This window comes from Salmo salar, chromosome 04 (assembly GCF_965601325.2).
Source record: "Salmo salar chromosome 04, fSalSal1, whole genome shotgun sequence".
In the NCBI taxonomy this organism is placed as follows: Eukaryota; Metazoa; Chordata; class Actinopteri; order Salmoniformes; family Salmonidae; genus Salmo; species Salmo salar.
Genome location: NC_138294.1, coordinates 49692621 through 49707604, shown reverse-complemented (window position 1 = coordinate 49707604; position 14984 = coordinate 49692621). Strand labels below are relative to the sequence as shown.

Sequence of the window (14984 nt, the reverse complement as noted above, 5' to 3'; positions counted from 1 at the left end):
CCAACAAACTGACTCAACTCCACTCACTTTAATAATGGAAAAATGTATGTAATCAATTTATCATTAGCCACTTTATATTATATAATGTTTACTTACCCTACATTACTCATCTCTATGTATATACTGTACGCTATACCATCTACTGCATCTTGCCATCTGATGTAATTAAATGTACCACTAGCCACTTTAAACAATGCCACTTTATATAATGTTCTCATACCCTACATTACTCATCTCATTTGTATATACTGTACGCTATACCATCTACTGCATCTTGCCATCTTGATGTAAGGTATCACTAGCCACCTTAAACAATGTCACTTCATATAATGTTTTCATACCCTGCATTGCTCATCTCATATGTATATACTATACTCTATACCATCTACTGCATCTTGCCTATGCCGTTCGGCCATCACTCATTTATATATTTTTATGTACATATTCGTATTCATTCCTTAACACTTGTGTGTATAAGGTAGTTGTTGTGAAATTGTTACGTTATATTACTTGTTAGATATTACTGCATGGTCGGAACTAGAAGCACAAACATTTCGCTACACTTGCATTAACACCTGCTAACCATGTGTATGTGACAAATACATTTGATTTGATTTGCCATGGTTTTGTGTGTGTGTGTGTGTGTGTGTGTGTGTGTGTGTGTGTGTGTGTGTGTGTGTGTGTGTGTGTGTGTGTGTGTGAGCCTGCCTGATGTTACATATTGAAGTGTGTCACGTTACAGAGTGTGTAAGTGTGGTTTCAGAATGTATGTATGAATGTATGTATATGATGTGTGAAAAAAGATGGGAATAATTTGAGGGCTTATGACTCCATGAAGTTTGCTGCTGAGGTAACCCAACCTGACAATATTTACTTCAACTGCATAGTTTGACATGTGTGTGGGGTAGTGTTAGGTATCTCTTTAACGGTAGTCTTCCACTCCTCCTCTTCCTCTCTTAGCTACCTCTGATGGGACGAGGCAGGGGCTGGACAGCACGAGAGGAGGAGTGTGTGTGACACGAGGGATGAAGGTGATTCTCAAAGTGGGACAGAGTGAGTATCATCACCATCCTTACTGTTAAATATATATATTCTCTTTGATTTGCTGTAATTAGTCTTTCAATAGTAATCATCCTGATATAAATGAATCTGCATGGGGTCTGGCATATTCTTGTACTGATTTTCTAACAATATTCATGAAACTCTGCTATGTAATGTTGTTCACAACCCTAAAGAAAGTGTGATTTCCCATAGCTGCATATGGCCTCCCACCCAAACCCAAACCAGACTCAAACCGCTTCCACCCCAAAGGTAAGTCTACAGTACACTCCTCACTGGTTTAATGATACAGTATCTACAGTGTTAGTCATTGATCCTAACCCCTCTTTCCTAACAGGGAACGGTACCACGCCCAAGGCTGGTGGAGAGGGCGAGGGGAACAACCCTTTACCTTCCTCTAACGTGGCAGTGATCACTGGAGCGGCAGGGGGCGGAGCCTTCCTCCTCATCGTGACGTCTGTCATCTGTGTGGTGTGTTACCGCTGGCGACAGAACAAGCACTCTGAGACCCATCACCCCACCCTGACCCTGGCCACCCTAACCCCCAAGAGGGGCAGCAACAACGGGGCCGGCTCCTCCGCCGGAGGAAACAACGGCTCGGAGCCCAGTGACATCATCATCCCGCTGCGGACTTCAGACCAGGCTTACTGCCCGCACTACGAGAAGGTGAGCGGGGACTACGGTCACCCCGTCTACATCGTCCAGGAGATGCCCCCTCAGAGCCCAGCCAACATCTACTACAAAGTATGAGGGAGACACCTAGACGGCCCAGCTGGCATAGACGCAGTACCAACAAATAGACTGCTGTTTTCAACATAGAAATCCAACTGTCCCTCTAGCTCCCTCCACACCCTTATCCTCCCACTTCCCTCTCTATGACTGACTGTCGGGACGGCTGCCCTCACCCTCCTGCCCTATGGACTGTACTGTACAGTGCTCTGCCACTGTGGATGGATGGAGGAGTGGTTGTGTATTGGTGGGGGTAGGACCTCTTCCCTGCTTTGAACCCTATGATTGGGTCCATGAGGCCTGGACGTGAGGGCCATTAAACTGATGGTCTCACAGTGGCAGCGGCTCAGTGTCGCCTCTCACTCAAAGTGAGAGCTGACACTAGATATGAAATGTCAAAACTTTTCAAATTGTTAGTGTGTGTGTCTGTGTGTGTGTGTGTGTATATTTGCGTGAGTGATCGTGTTTTTGCGTGCGTGCGTCCGCGCAAGCAGTACGTCTGCTTGTGTGTGGTGCGTGAGAACTTTTTTTGGGGGGGGGGTATGTCAGTCTTAAAACCAAAACCACACGAGGAAATATCAAAGCAAGATTTCTACCCACTGTCATCCTTTACAGATGATATAATATAACGATTTCCTAACTCATTTGTAGATATTTCAGTTCAGATTTCTGTTAGGCACTGTTTTCTTGTCAGTGTTGTCTGTTCTCTGTTTTGGAGTCTAGATGAGATCTAGGTACTGGTATTTAGGATATGTTTTGTGTTTGTCTTCGAAATGAAGGATCTACTCTTCCTTTACCCCATCCTCTCACTCACTCTACAATGCCTTAGCATTGAAATAGTTCCCTTTTCTGTATATAAAGTTTCACAAAGGAAGGAGGACAGCAGCGCAAAGAGGTGTACTCAAGAAGAGGAAGCGTATTGGCAACGTGTTTGAACAGACGAACCCACAAACACTGTGATTCTCCCATACTGTACATCCACACACAGCTACAGAACAGAAACCTTCACCCACAGTATTGTTTATGTTGCTCCTCTGTGACCGGTGACAGTGTCTTTTTAGAGGTGAATCATCTGTTTGGTTTTGTGACAGCTGCAGTCTGTTTTCATTCCCCACAATGCATTGGTAACTGAGGACCAACAGTTGGCTGGCTGAGGAGAGGAATGCAGCAAGTAAAGAGCGTGAAAAGGTCAGAGGTCATTGTTGAAATGCCAGAGACGATAGTCAACATATATAACAGCATGGTGGAGTCCATGCCAATGTGACTTAGAACATCCTTTGTCTGTGGGACCGTTTCAACACAATGTGCACGTAACGAGTGCTATAGAGGAAATGTCTTACACGCTGGCTTTAAAACTCAGTCCTCGAGTCTCAGGACCACACCTCATACACAGAAATAGATGTATTGTTTCATGTTTTCATACAAACTAACGGATTCCTACTGTCGTTTTTATGTAGTGTGATGATTTCTAGGATGTTGAGGTCTATAGTGACGGAGTGATCGGAAACATCACAGATCAGTCCAGCTCCCGCTGGGTCTGACACCTCTCTGCGACATTTCATCACTCTGGGACATTCTGGACCTCATACTTTACATCACAACCCTTCGACAACATTGGACTCTGATTGGACTACAAAGCAACAGCACACTACCTGAGACATGGCGGCAGACGCCTCTGATAAGAAAGTGATTTTCTGGGTGCTAGAATAAACATGTCCTGTCCTTGTGTACCTTCCAAGACGTTCTGCTTTCAGTTCTCTACCAGGGACCAGCTGGACTTAAGGCCAGTGCAATTCTGTTCTATTCTACCGTATTCTGTGTACCATTTGCCATAGTGTTTCATTTGCTTTCACTAGGTTGTCTTTCTCAACTGCTATTTTCCACTCAGTCATTTTGTGCCAATAACCTCATCCAGAGGAGGTTGCCCATCTCTCCTCAGAACTGAGGAGAGATGGATCTGGTGTTGGTGAGACAAGGGATGAGACAATGGTTTGACGTGGTAGGTAGATGGTAAAGGAGACCTTTTTGAGATCGATGAGACTGACTGTTGAGACTTTGCAGGACACTATAAGATGGTTTATGGGGTCTCTGCTCTCCTGTCCCTTCCCAATCACCTCTTTCCAGGCGTACATTCCAGTTTTGGGGAAAAATTACATAAAAACCTAAGTATGTTATAAAATCATTGTGTCTCAAGTGTGTTTCTTTAAGTGTTCATGTTGACACAGGTGTGTTCTTCTGGGTCTCCTGTTCTCTCCTCTCACACTGCATCTGTTTCAGAATACCACACACACAGTTCTGACAGCTTGTTTGGTCTACAGTCTCATTTGGTTGGATGCTGCTAGGCAATAAGGGAATTTGAATTGTCCAATGCCTTATTTTTCCTTACCCTTTTGTGTACGTGTATGCATCCTTCTCTTCATCTCTCCTTCTACCCACATGAAAAAATGATATGGTCTAGAAACTGTAGTATTACTATATTTATGTACTATGGTATTCACTGTAGTATTACTATATTTACATACTATGGTATTATTCACTGTAGTATTACTATATTTACGTACTATGGTATTATTCACTGTAGTGTTTTTGCTGACTTCACTGTAGTATTCACTATAGTATTTTGTGGACATGACTAGTATACTGTAGTATTTTTGTGGACATGACTGTAAAAACACCTGCCAAATAGGGTTAGCTAAAATGGCACAACCAGACAATGCCAGTTACTGTTCAGTAAGGGGAACACCTCAACCAGAACATATGACAGGTTCGTGACAGGCCACCCATTAAGTTGGGTCAGTTTTGAACAATGCAACGGACCAGACAACACCCTAGCAAAAAAATAACATTTCTATCACAATTGTAACAAACATTAGAAAAGGTTCTAGGCCCATTGAAGGGAAATAGTACAGAGGCAAATACAAAGAGTCACGGTTGTCGTATGAACGAGACCAAGGCGCAGCATGCGTATTGTTCCACATCTTTATTTCTATGTGAAACTATGCAATAAATATAAACAACAAACCGTGACTAAGCGCTACACCATGCACTAACTCAAAAAATAATCTCCTACAAACACTAGTGGGAAAAACAACAACTTAAATATGTTCCCCAATTAGAGACAACGATGCCTCTAATTGGGAATCATAAGAAAACCCCAACCTAGAAAAAAGAACCTAGAACACAACATAGAAAATTTAAACTAGACAAAAAACCCAACATAGAAAAAAGAAACTAGAACCAACATAGAAATAAATAAACTAGACAAACCCCCCGGTCACGCCCTGACCTACTCTACCATAGAAAAATACAAGCTCTCTATGGTCAGGACGTGACAAAGTTCATTAAAGCTTAGAAGATTAGGTTTGCTTGTTTGACAGATAAATAACACACACGAGAGTACACCAAAATAACTGAAATTGTTACTTTCACTAGACAGCTTTCTGAAATACAGAGTTTTCACAGAGATTCAGCTGACCATGTTCACAAAATGACAAGCAATACTGTACTACTGATGGGAGAAAATAACAGTAACCTCTGCATTTACGTAAATAGATATTTTAGAAATACAAATTACTTTACCTACAGACAGTGCCCTTATTGTAGGGTGATGCCAATAAACTGCCTGGACCTCAAGCCAGCAAAGCCTCTCCAAACAAACTGAAACCTAAAGGACATTATTGCGGTGGTGAACATCTTGAACATTTTTATACATGAAAAATCTCCCTGATGGTCAAACTCAATGCATACCATTCAGAACAAAATCGACCACACCCCCAAACATTTCTTCAAGTCAGCCTGGTCACAAAATGGTTGCTCACATAAATAAAAACATACTCATGCACACACACACACAACACCACACCACACAACCAAGGATTGCTATTATACATTTCCTGCATGTCCTCCCTTGCCCAGGGAAACACTGACCAAAACTTTGGTTCCTAGACTGTCACACAATTTTATTCAGTTACAAGATTGTAACTGATTGAGGTTTAGATGATTATTATACATTATCATCTACTGTGGGACTCCAGTTAAATAGCAGGTGGAGGTAGAGATGCAGTTCAGTTTAAGAGTTTATAGATTCAGGACATGGAGAGGATTCAGTGCCTTAAGAAAGTATTCCTACCCTTTGACTTATTCCACATTTTGTTGTGTTACAGCCTGAATTCAAAATGGATTAAATAGATTTTAAATAGCCTTGCTGAAGCACCCCCAGATCATCACTGATCCTCCACCAAATGTCACAGTGGTTGTGAGACCTGGAGAGGCCTACAAGCCACAGTGTCTTGCACCTACTGTGAAATTTGGTGGAGGATCGGTGATGACACCCCCCACGGTGCTTCAGCAAGGCTAGAATCGGGCAGATGTGTCTTTGTGAATGACGCATGAATCAAGCCACGTACAAGGTTGTCCTGGAAGAAAACTTGCTTCCTTCTGCTCTGACAATGTTCCCCAACTCTGAGGATTGTTTTTTCCAGCAGGACAATACTCCATGCCACACAGCCAGGTCAATCAAGGTGTGGACGGAGGACCACCAGATCAAGACTCTGTCATGGCCAGCCCAATCTCCAGACCTGAACCCCATTGAAAACCTCTAGAATGTGATCAAGAGGAAGATGGATAGTCACAAGCCATCAAACAAAGCCGAGCTGCTTGAATTATTGCACCAGGAGTGGCATAAAGTCACCTAACATCAATGTGAAAGACTGGTGGAGAGCATGCCAAGATGCATGAAAGCTGTGATTGAAAATCAGGGTTATTCTACCAAATATTGATTTCTGAATTCTTAATAGTTAAAACATTATTATGGTGTTTAAAAATGAATATATATGTATTGTCTTTGCATTATTCGCGGTCTGAAAACACCATATTTTTTGTTATTTTGACCAGTTAAATAAATGCTCTAAATGACAATATTTTTATTTGGAATTTGGGATAAATCTCAGTAGTTTATAGAATAAAACAAAAATGTTCATTTTATCCGAACACATACCTATAAAACCAGAGAAACTGATAATTTTGCAGTAGTCTTTTAATTTTTTCCAGAGCTGTATAGCTCATCTCTTGGCAGTAGTACTGTAGACTACTTTATCACTGACCTCAACCCAGAGTCTCTCAGAGCGTTCACAGTCAGTCCACTGACACCCCTATCAGATCACAGCAGAATCACACTCTACTTGAACAGAGCTTTGCTCAATCATGAGGCATCAAAGCCAAAGGAACTGAATAATATTAAGAAATGCTATAAATGGAAAGAAAGTAGTGTGGAAATCTACCAAAAAACAATTAGCAAACAACAAATTCAATCCCTTTTAGATAATTTCTTGGACAAAATGTTTCTCGGTAAAAGTGAAGGTGTAAACTTGGCAGTAGAAAACCTAAACAGGATATTTGACGTCTCAGCTTCCATATCAAATCAACAAAATTCAAGCAGACAACCTAACAAAATTAACAACAATGACAAACGGTTTGATGAAGAATGCAAAAACCTAAGAGAGAAATTGAGAAACCTATCCAACCAAAAACATAGAGACCCAGAAAACCAGAGTCTACGCCTTCACTATGGTGAATCACTAAAACAATACAGAAATACACTACAGAAAAAAAAAGAACAGCATGTCAGAAATCAGCTCAATGTAATTGAAGAATCCATAGACTCCAACCACTTCTGGGAAAATTGGAAAACTCTAAACAAACAACAACACGAAGAGTTATCTATCCAAAATGGAGATGTATGGATAAACCACTTCTCCAATCTTTTTGGCTCTATAACAAAGAATAAACAGCAAAAACAGCATATACATGATCAAATACAAATCTTAGAATCAACTATTAAAGTCTACCAGAACCAACTGGATTCTCCAATTACATTGAATGAACTACAGGACAAAATACAAACCCTCCAACCCAAAAAGGCCTGTGGTGTTGATGGTATCCTCAATGAAATGATCAAATATACAGACCACAAATTCCAATTGGCTATACTTAAACTCTTTAACATCATCCTCAGCTCTGGCATATTCCCCAATATTTGTAACCAACGACTGATCACCTCAATCCATAAAAGTGGAGACAAATTTGACCCAATAACTACTGTGGGATATGCGTCAACAGCAAGCTTGGGAAAATCCTCTGCATTATCATTAACAGCAGACTCGTACATTTCCTCAACGAAAACAATGTACTGAGCAAATGTCAAATTGGCTTTTTACCAAATTACCATACGACAGATCACATATTCACCCCGCACACCCTGATTGACATACAAAACAAAGGCAAAGTATTCTCATGCTTTGTTGATTTAAAAAAAAACATTAGACTCAATTTGGCACGATGGCCTTCTATACAAACTGATGGAAAGTGGTGTTGGGGGGAAAACATACAACATGATAAAATCCATATACACAAACAACAAGTGTGTGGTTAAAATTGGCAAAAAACACACACATTTCTTTCCACAGGGCCGTGGGGTGAGACAGGGATGCAGCTTAAACCCCACACTCTTCAACATATATATCAACGAATTGGCGAGGGCACTAGAACAGTCTGCAGCACTCAGCCTCACACTACTAGAATCTGAAGTCAAATGTCTACTGTTTGCTGATGATCTGGTTCTTCTTTCCCCAACCAATGAGGGCCTACAGCAGCACCTAGATCTTCTGCATAGATTCTGTCAGACCTGGGCCCTGACAGTAAATCTCAGTAAGACAAAAATAATGGTGCTCTAAAAAAGGTCCAGTTCCCAGGACCACGAATACAAATTCTGTGTGGTAGCAGAGAAAACAGTCTATGACTTAGGTGACTTGAGTCTCTGACAATTTTATGGGCTTTCCTCTGACACCGCCTATTATATAACTCCTGGATGGCAGGAAGCTTGGCCCCAATGATGTACTGGGCCATGCACTACCCTCTGTAGTGCCTTATGGTCAGATGCCAAGCAGTTACCATACCAGGCAGTGATGCAACTGGTCAGGATGCTCTCGATGGTGCAGCTGTATAACTTTTTGAGGATCTGGGGAACCATGCCAAATTTTTTCAGTCTCCTGAGGGGGAAAAGGTTTTGTCGTGCCCTCTTCATGACTGTCTTGGTGCGTTTGGACCATGATAGTTTGTTGGTGATGTGGACACCAAAGAACTTGAAACTCTCGACCCGCTCCACTACAGCCCCGTTGATGTTAATGGGGGCCTGTTTGGCCCGCCTTTTCCTGTAGTCCACGAACAGCTCCTTTGTCTTGAAGTGGTTGTTCCACTGGATATCATAAGGTGAATGCTCTGGATAAGATCGTCTGCTAAATGACGTAAATGTAAATGTAATATAATGAGTACAGGAGGGGACTAAGTACACACCCCTGAGGGGCCCCAGTGTTGAGGATCAGCGTGGCAGATGTGTTGTTGCCTACCCTTACCACCTGGGGTGTGGCCCATCAGGAAGTCCAAGATCCAGTTGCAGAGGGAGGTGTTTAGTCCCAGGATCCTTAGCTTAGTGATGAGCTTTGAGGGTACTATGGTGTTGAACGCGAACTGTAGTCAATGAACAGCATTCTCACATAGTTGTTCCTTTTGTCCAGGTGGGAAAGGGCAGTGTAGAGAGCGATTGAGATCACATCATCTGTGGATCTGTTGGGGCGGTATGCGAATTGGATTGTGACTAGGGTATCGGGGAGGATGCTGTTGATGTGAGACATGACCAGCCTTTCAAAGAACTTCATGGCTACCAAAGTGAGTCTTACGGGATGGTAATCATTTAGGCAGGTTACCTTCGCAGGGACTATGGTGGTTTGCTTGAAACATGTAGGTATTACAGACTCAGTCAGGGAGGTTGAAAATGTCAGTGAAGACACTTGCCAGTTGGTCCGCGCATGCTTTGAGTACATGTCCTGGTAATCCATCTGGCCCCGCGGCTTTGTGAATGTTGACCTGTTTAAAGGTTTTGCTCACATCGGCTACCGAGAGCGTTATCACACAGTCATCCAGAACAGCTGGTGCTCTCGTGCATGATTCAGTGTTGCTTGCCTCTTCTGGTAGGCTCGTGTCACTGGGCAGCTCGCATCTGGGTTTCCCTTTGTAGACCGTAATAGTTTCAAGCCCTGCCACATCCGTGGAGCATCAGAGCCGTTGTAGTAGGATTCAAACTTAACCCTGTATTGATGATTTTCTTCTTTAATGGTTTGTCTGAGGGCATAGCGGGATTTCTTATAAGCATCCGGATTAGTGTCCCGCTCCTTGAAAGCGGCAGCTCTAGAATTTATCTCGTTGCAGATGTTGCCTGTAATCCATGGCTTCTAGTTGGGATATGTACGTACGGTCACTGTGGGGACGACGTCGTCGATGAACTTATTGATGAAGCCGATGACTGAGGTGATATACTTCTCAATGCCATTGGATGAATCCCGGAACATATTCCAGTCTGTACCAACTCAGACAAATGTACTACAGCATGACATTGACATCGGGGACTCGGGGACTCTGAGGAAAATCACGAGAGGAAAGTTGCAGGACTTTCCCCTTGAAATCAGACAGGTCCATGGTAAGGACAATTTGGTTGCTGATTGTCTTTCAAGGGTGGGCAGTCAATACGTTTTTTTGTATTTAGCAAGTTGTTGCCCTGGCTCAATATGTTTTGACTGCATGTTTTGCCATGTTGGATATGAGTATTGTTTTGGTTGCGCTTGTTCCAGGGGATGAGAGTTTTAGAAACATACATTATTTTACCCCTGTTTCTCAAAACTTGTGAGTTTTAGGTAACTATAAAAATTCAAAAGGCACTCGCACATCTGAGCTATCTTTTATGCAGGTGCATCGTCAGAGCTGATGAAGGCATTGAGGCCGATACGTAATTCTTATTAAAGAGCAGTGATACTATCAAGAGCAGTGTGCTGGTTTCTTATTTTTTTCTAATTTTAAGCAACTATATATATAAAAAAGTTAAGTGCGTTTTGTCTTATATTTAATTGTTGACAGCCAGTAGATGCTGTGTTTACATTGGAGAAGGTGAGACAATGAAATATGTTTTCTGTTGGTGGTGAGCAAAAAATATAGGATATATTTGTTGTCTTAAGGGGGAAGGTGTTACATGTTTTGGTTTTTCCATTTATGTTTTGAGGTTGGACTTTAGCATGTATGGCTCGTTGGACCCACCGATTGGTGTCCCCTCGTTGGTCAGTATGTGTTACACCTGTGCTGGTTGCCATCTTGTTAGTGGGATGGTGTTTCACCTGTGCTGGCCCAGGTGCTATTTAAGAGTGGCTGGCCCTGTGCTCCAGTTGTCTTCAGAGATGTGGAGGGTTAACACCTTTAGTTGGTGAGGCTTAACTTAATTTCTAGACAAACAAGCCTTCAGCTTTTCTTCCCTGTTTTTGTTTTGCTCTACCTTTTTCCATTTGGTTCCTGTTTAAATTTGGTGTGGGTTTTTCATTTGTTTGCTTCGTTTTGGGCAAATATATTGGGCGCTCATGGTGGATGTCTCTTTGGTTCCAGTTGTTGCTAGTCAACTTTCAGTTAACACCCCCATGAGTGTCTTTTAGAACCCCTCCTGAAACCACACCTATTTAGTGTTGGTTGCCAGTGGCTCTTTGTTGCTCTCTGTTTTAAGCAACATTTTTGGTTTTCTTGCTGGGAAATGTAGCAAACCTGCCAAGAATGCCCTCTCTGCATCCACATGGAATTTTGTACTAGGATTGAAAACCAACTGGCAGTTCCTTTTGACTTTACCAGTATGAATCATCAGTCAGACAACCAATACATACCCAGATAGTGGCTTGCTCTACTCGGTCATTAATATGGTAGATATTTGAAATTAGCCTCTGTGATATGTAACTTGAAGTATTTATGGTTGTCTGAGTTGAGCAAGCCACTATCTTGGTACGAATTATTGGTTTCAGTAATGCATGAAGGGAATTGCCAGTTGGATTTAAATCTTTGCACAGAATTCCATGCTCTGTGATGTAGATACGTGGGAGGGCACTTGTGGCAGGTGTGCCCTCTATAACTATGGATATGTTTTTATATGGACAGGTTTGAAGCTGTCTCCTTTCAATCCGGGTCTTCAACCAGACAAAGCTGAGTAGTTGCTCATGTCAAACCAGCATGTGTCCTTAATGAGTACAAGTCTTATCTTATAAAATATGAGGACTCTCAAACCATTGTTTTCTATTGTTGATATCAACTGCTAATGGCTGTGACATGCTAATGTTTAAACATTTTGAGTGTATTGCGCTGTTCTCTTTGGTGCTTGTACTGTTAATGGGACCATGTTAATGTTGCACTTGTGCATTGCCTTTGTTATGCTAAGTAGGCCTGCTGTATGGCTATGCTTGCTACTTTTGTTAGCATGGCAGGCAATCAATATAAAGCTATATAGCCATTGATAAATTGGCCTACTATAGCTTTGCCTGCACCATTCTGGCCATTGTTAACTGCTGTTATTTATGCCTACGTTTAACCAGTTTTATGCTTTTTGAAATTCTGTTGACATTGGTTATTGCCATAACAGCCGCTGTATTATGCATGTCACTGTTTGCACCTACTTTTAGATAAACCATATGGAGTCTCAAATTCAATATTAGTCATGTCAGTCATTCCCTGCCATGTATCATCTCATTACCTGACTCTTAAACTGAACTGCATCTCTGCCTGCTCTTTAGCTGGGGTCCTACAGTAGATGGACATCACTTAAACTTCAATCAGTTAGAATCTTGAAACTGAAGAAAATTGACAGGCTATGAACTGAAGTTTTGGTTGGTGTTTCCCTGGGCACCCTTATCATGGGGGGGACATGCAGGAAACTTACAAAAGCACTCCTTGGTCATGTTCAAGTGAGTTTTGTACCTGTAAGGTCCTGTGTGTGAATAGGTTGTATGGCATCTTTGCTTTTGGTTTATTTCTGTGTGCAACCATTTTGACTGCATTGAAGTAATGTTTGGCATGTGGTCGATTTTGTTCTGAATGTGTTGAGTTTAACCATCAGTTTAATGTGGTGACATTCAAGATGTTCTTTATGTAAAGCCACTGTATTGTCCTTTTGAGGGAGGCTTTGCTGGTTTGATGTCCAGGGATTTTATTGGCATCACCCTCCAATAAGGGGATTGTCTTTAAGAAAAGTAAATTGTATTTCTAAAATAACCTAAATGTATACAAATGGTTCACTTTACTACCATAAGTACAATATTTGTTTTGGTCATCTTGAACTTGGTCAGCTGAATCCATGAAACATTGTATTTCAGAAAGCTATCTAGTGGATGTAACAGATTGAAGTCATTTTGGTGTACTCTTAATGTGGGCTAATCTAAACTTTAAATGTTGCTTGTTCATCTGCCTCTGTACTGTTTCCTCTTAATGGTCCTCGAACCTGTTTAACATTTGTTACAATTGTAATGTTATTTCGGTCAAGGTGTTGTCTGGTTTGTTGATTTGGGTCAACTGTTCTGAGCAATGCAAAGTTTATTTGTCACGTGCGCAGAATACAACAGGTGTAGACCTTACAGTGAAATGCTTACTTACAGGCTCTAACCAACAATGCAATTTTTAAGTAAAAAAATGTATTAGGTGAACAATAAGTAAAAATAGACAGTGACTAATAACAGTGGGGCTATATACAAGCACTGGTTAGTGAGGCTGAGGTAGTTACATGTAGGTATGGCTAGTGACTATGCATATATGATAAACAGAGCATAGTGTAATAGAGGGGGTGGCAGGACACAATGCAGATTGTGTGGGCGCACCGCTTAGTCAGGCTAATTGAGGTAGTATGTACTTGAATGTGTAGTTAATGACTGCATATGATAAACAGAGAAGCAGCAGCGTGAAAGGGGGATTGAGGGGCACACAATGCAAATAGTCTGGGTAGCCTTTTGATTACCTGTTCAGGAGTCTTATGGCTTGGGGGTAAAAACTGTTGAAGCTTTTTGGTCCTAGACTTGGCACTCCGGTACAGCTTGCAGTGCAGTAGAGAGAACAGTCCATGACTGGGGAGGCTGGGTTCTTTGACAATTTTTATGGCCTTCCTCTGACACTGCCTGGTGTAGAGGTCTTGGATGGCAGGCAGTTTAGCACCAGTGATGTACTGGGCCGTACGCACTACCCTCTGTAGTGCGTTGCGGTCAGAGGCTGAGCAGTTGCCTTACCAGGCAGTGATGCAACCAGTCAGGATGCTCTCGATGTTGCAGCTGTAGAACCTTTTGAGGATCTAAGGACCAATGCCAAATCTTTTTAGTTTCCTGAGGGGGAATAGGCTTTGTCGTGCTCTCTTCATGACTGTTTTGATGTGTTTGGACAATTCTAGTTTGTTGGTGATGTGGACACCAAGGAACTTGAAGCTCTCAACCTGCTCCACTACAGCCCTGTCAATGAGAATGGGGGTGTGCTCAGTCCTCCTTTTCCTGTAGTCCACAGTCATCTCCTTAGTCTTGGTTACGTTGAGGGATTGGTTGTTATTCTGACAACACCCGGCCAGGTGTCTGACCTCCCTATAGACTGTCTCGTCGTTGTCGGTGATCAGGCCTACCACTGTTGTGTTGTCTGCAAACTTAATGATGGTGTTGGAGTCGTGCCTGGCCATGAGGTCATGGGTGAACAGGGAGTACAGGAGGGGACTGAGCACGCACCCCTGCAGGGCTCCAATGTTGAGGATTAGTGTGGCAGATGTGTTGCTACCTACCCTCACCACCTGGGGGCGGCCCATCAGGAAGTCCAAGATCCAGTTGCAGAGGGAAGTGTTTAGTCCCAGGATCCTTAGCTTAGTGATGAGCTTTGAGGGTACTATGGTGTTGAACGCTGAACTGTAGTCAATGTATAGCATTCTCACGTAGGTGTTCCTTTTGTCCAGGTGGGAAAGGGCAGTGTGGAGTGCAATAGAGATTGCATCATCTGTGGATCTGTTGGGGTAGTATGCAAATTGGAATGGGTCTAGGGTATCTGGCATAATGGTGTTGATGTGAGCCATGACCAGCCTTTCAAAGCACTTCATGGCTACGGACGTGAGTGCTATGGGTCTGTAGTCATTTAGGCAGGGTATCTTAGTGTTCTTGGGCACAGGGACTATGGTGGTCTGCTTGAAACATGTTGGTATTACATACTCAGTCAGGGATGTTGAAAATGTCGGTGAAGACACCTGCCAGTTGGTCAGCACATGCTTTGAGCACACGTCCTGGTAATCCGTCTGGCCCCGCGGCTTTGTGAATGTTGACCTGTTTAAA

At 42.4% G+C, this 14984-nt stretch overlaps 1 protein-coding gene across 1 annotated transcript in view; it reads left to right on the top strand.

Moving 5' to 3' along the window:
* LOC106603204 (ephrin-B3) overlaps positions 1–3970 on the top strand; it is a 38158-nt gene extending 34188 nt beyond the window's left edge. The window contains exons 3-5 of the mRNA XM_014196540.3: positions 961–1053; positions 1255–1311; positions 1397–3970. Of these exons, the coding sequence (XP_014052015.2) occupies positions 961–1053; positions 1255–1311; positions 1397–1809 (563 nt within the window). The 3' untranslated portion in view covers positions 1810–3970. The remainder of the gene's footprint in view (positions 1–960; positions 1054–1254; positions 1312–1396) is intronic.
* The last annotated feature ends 11014 nt before the right edge of the window (positions 3971–14984 follow it).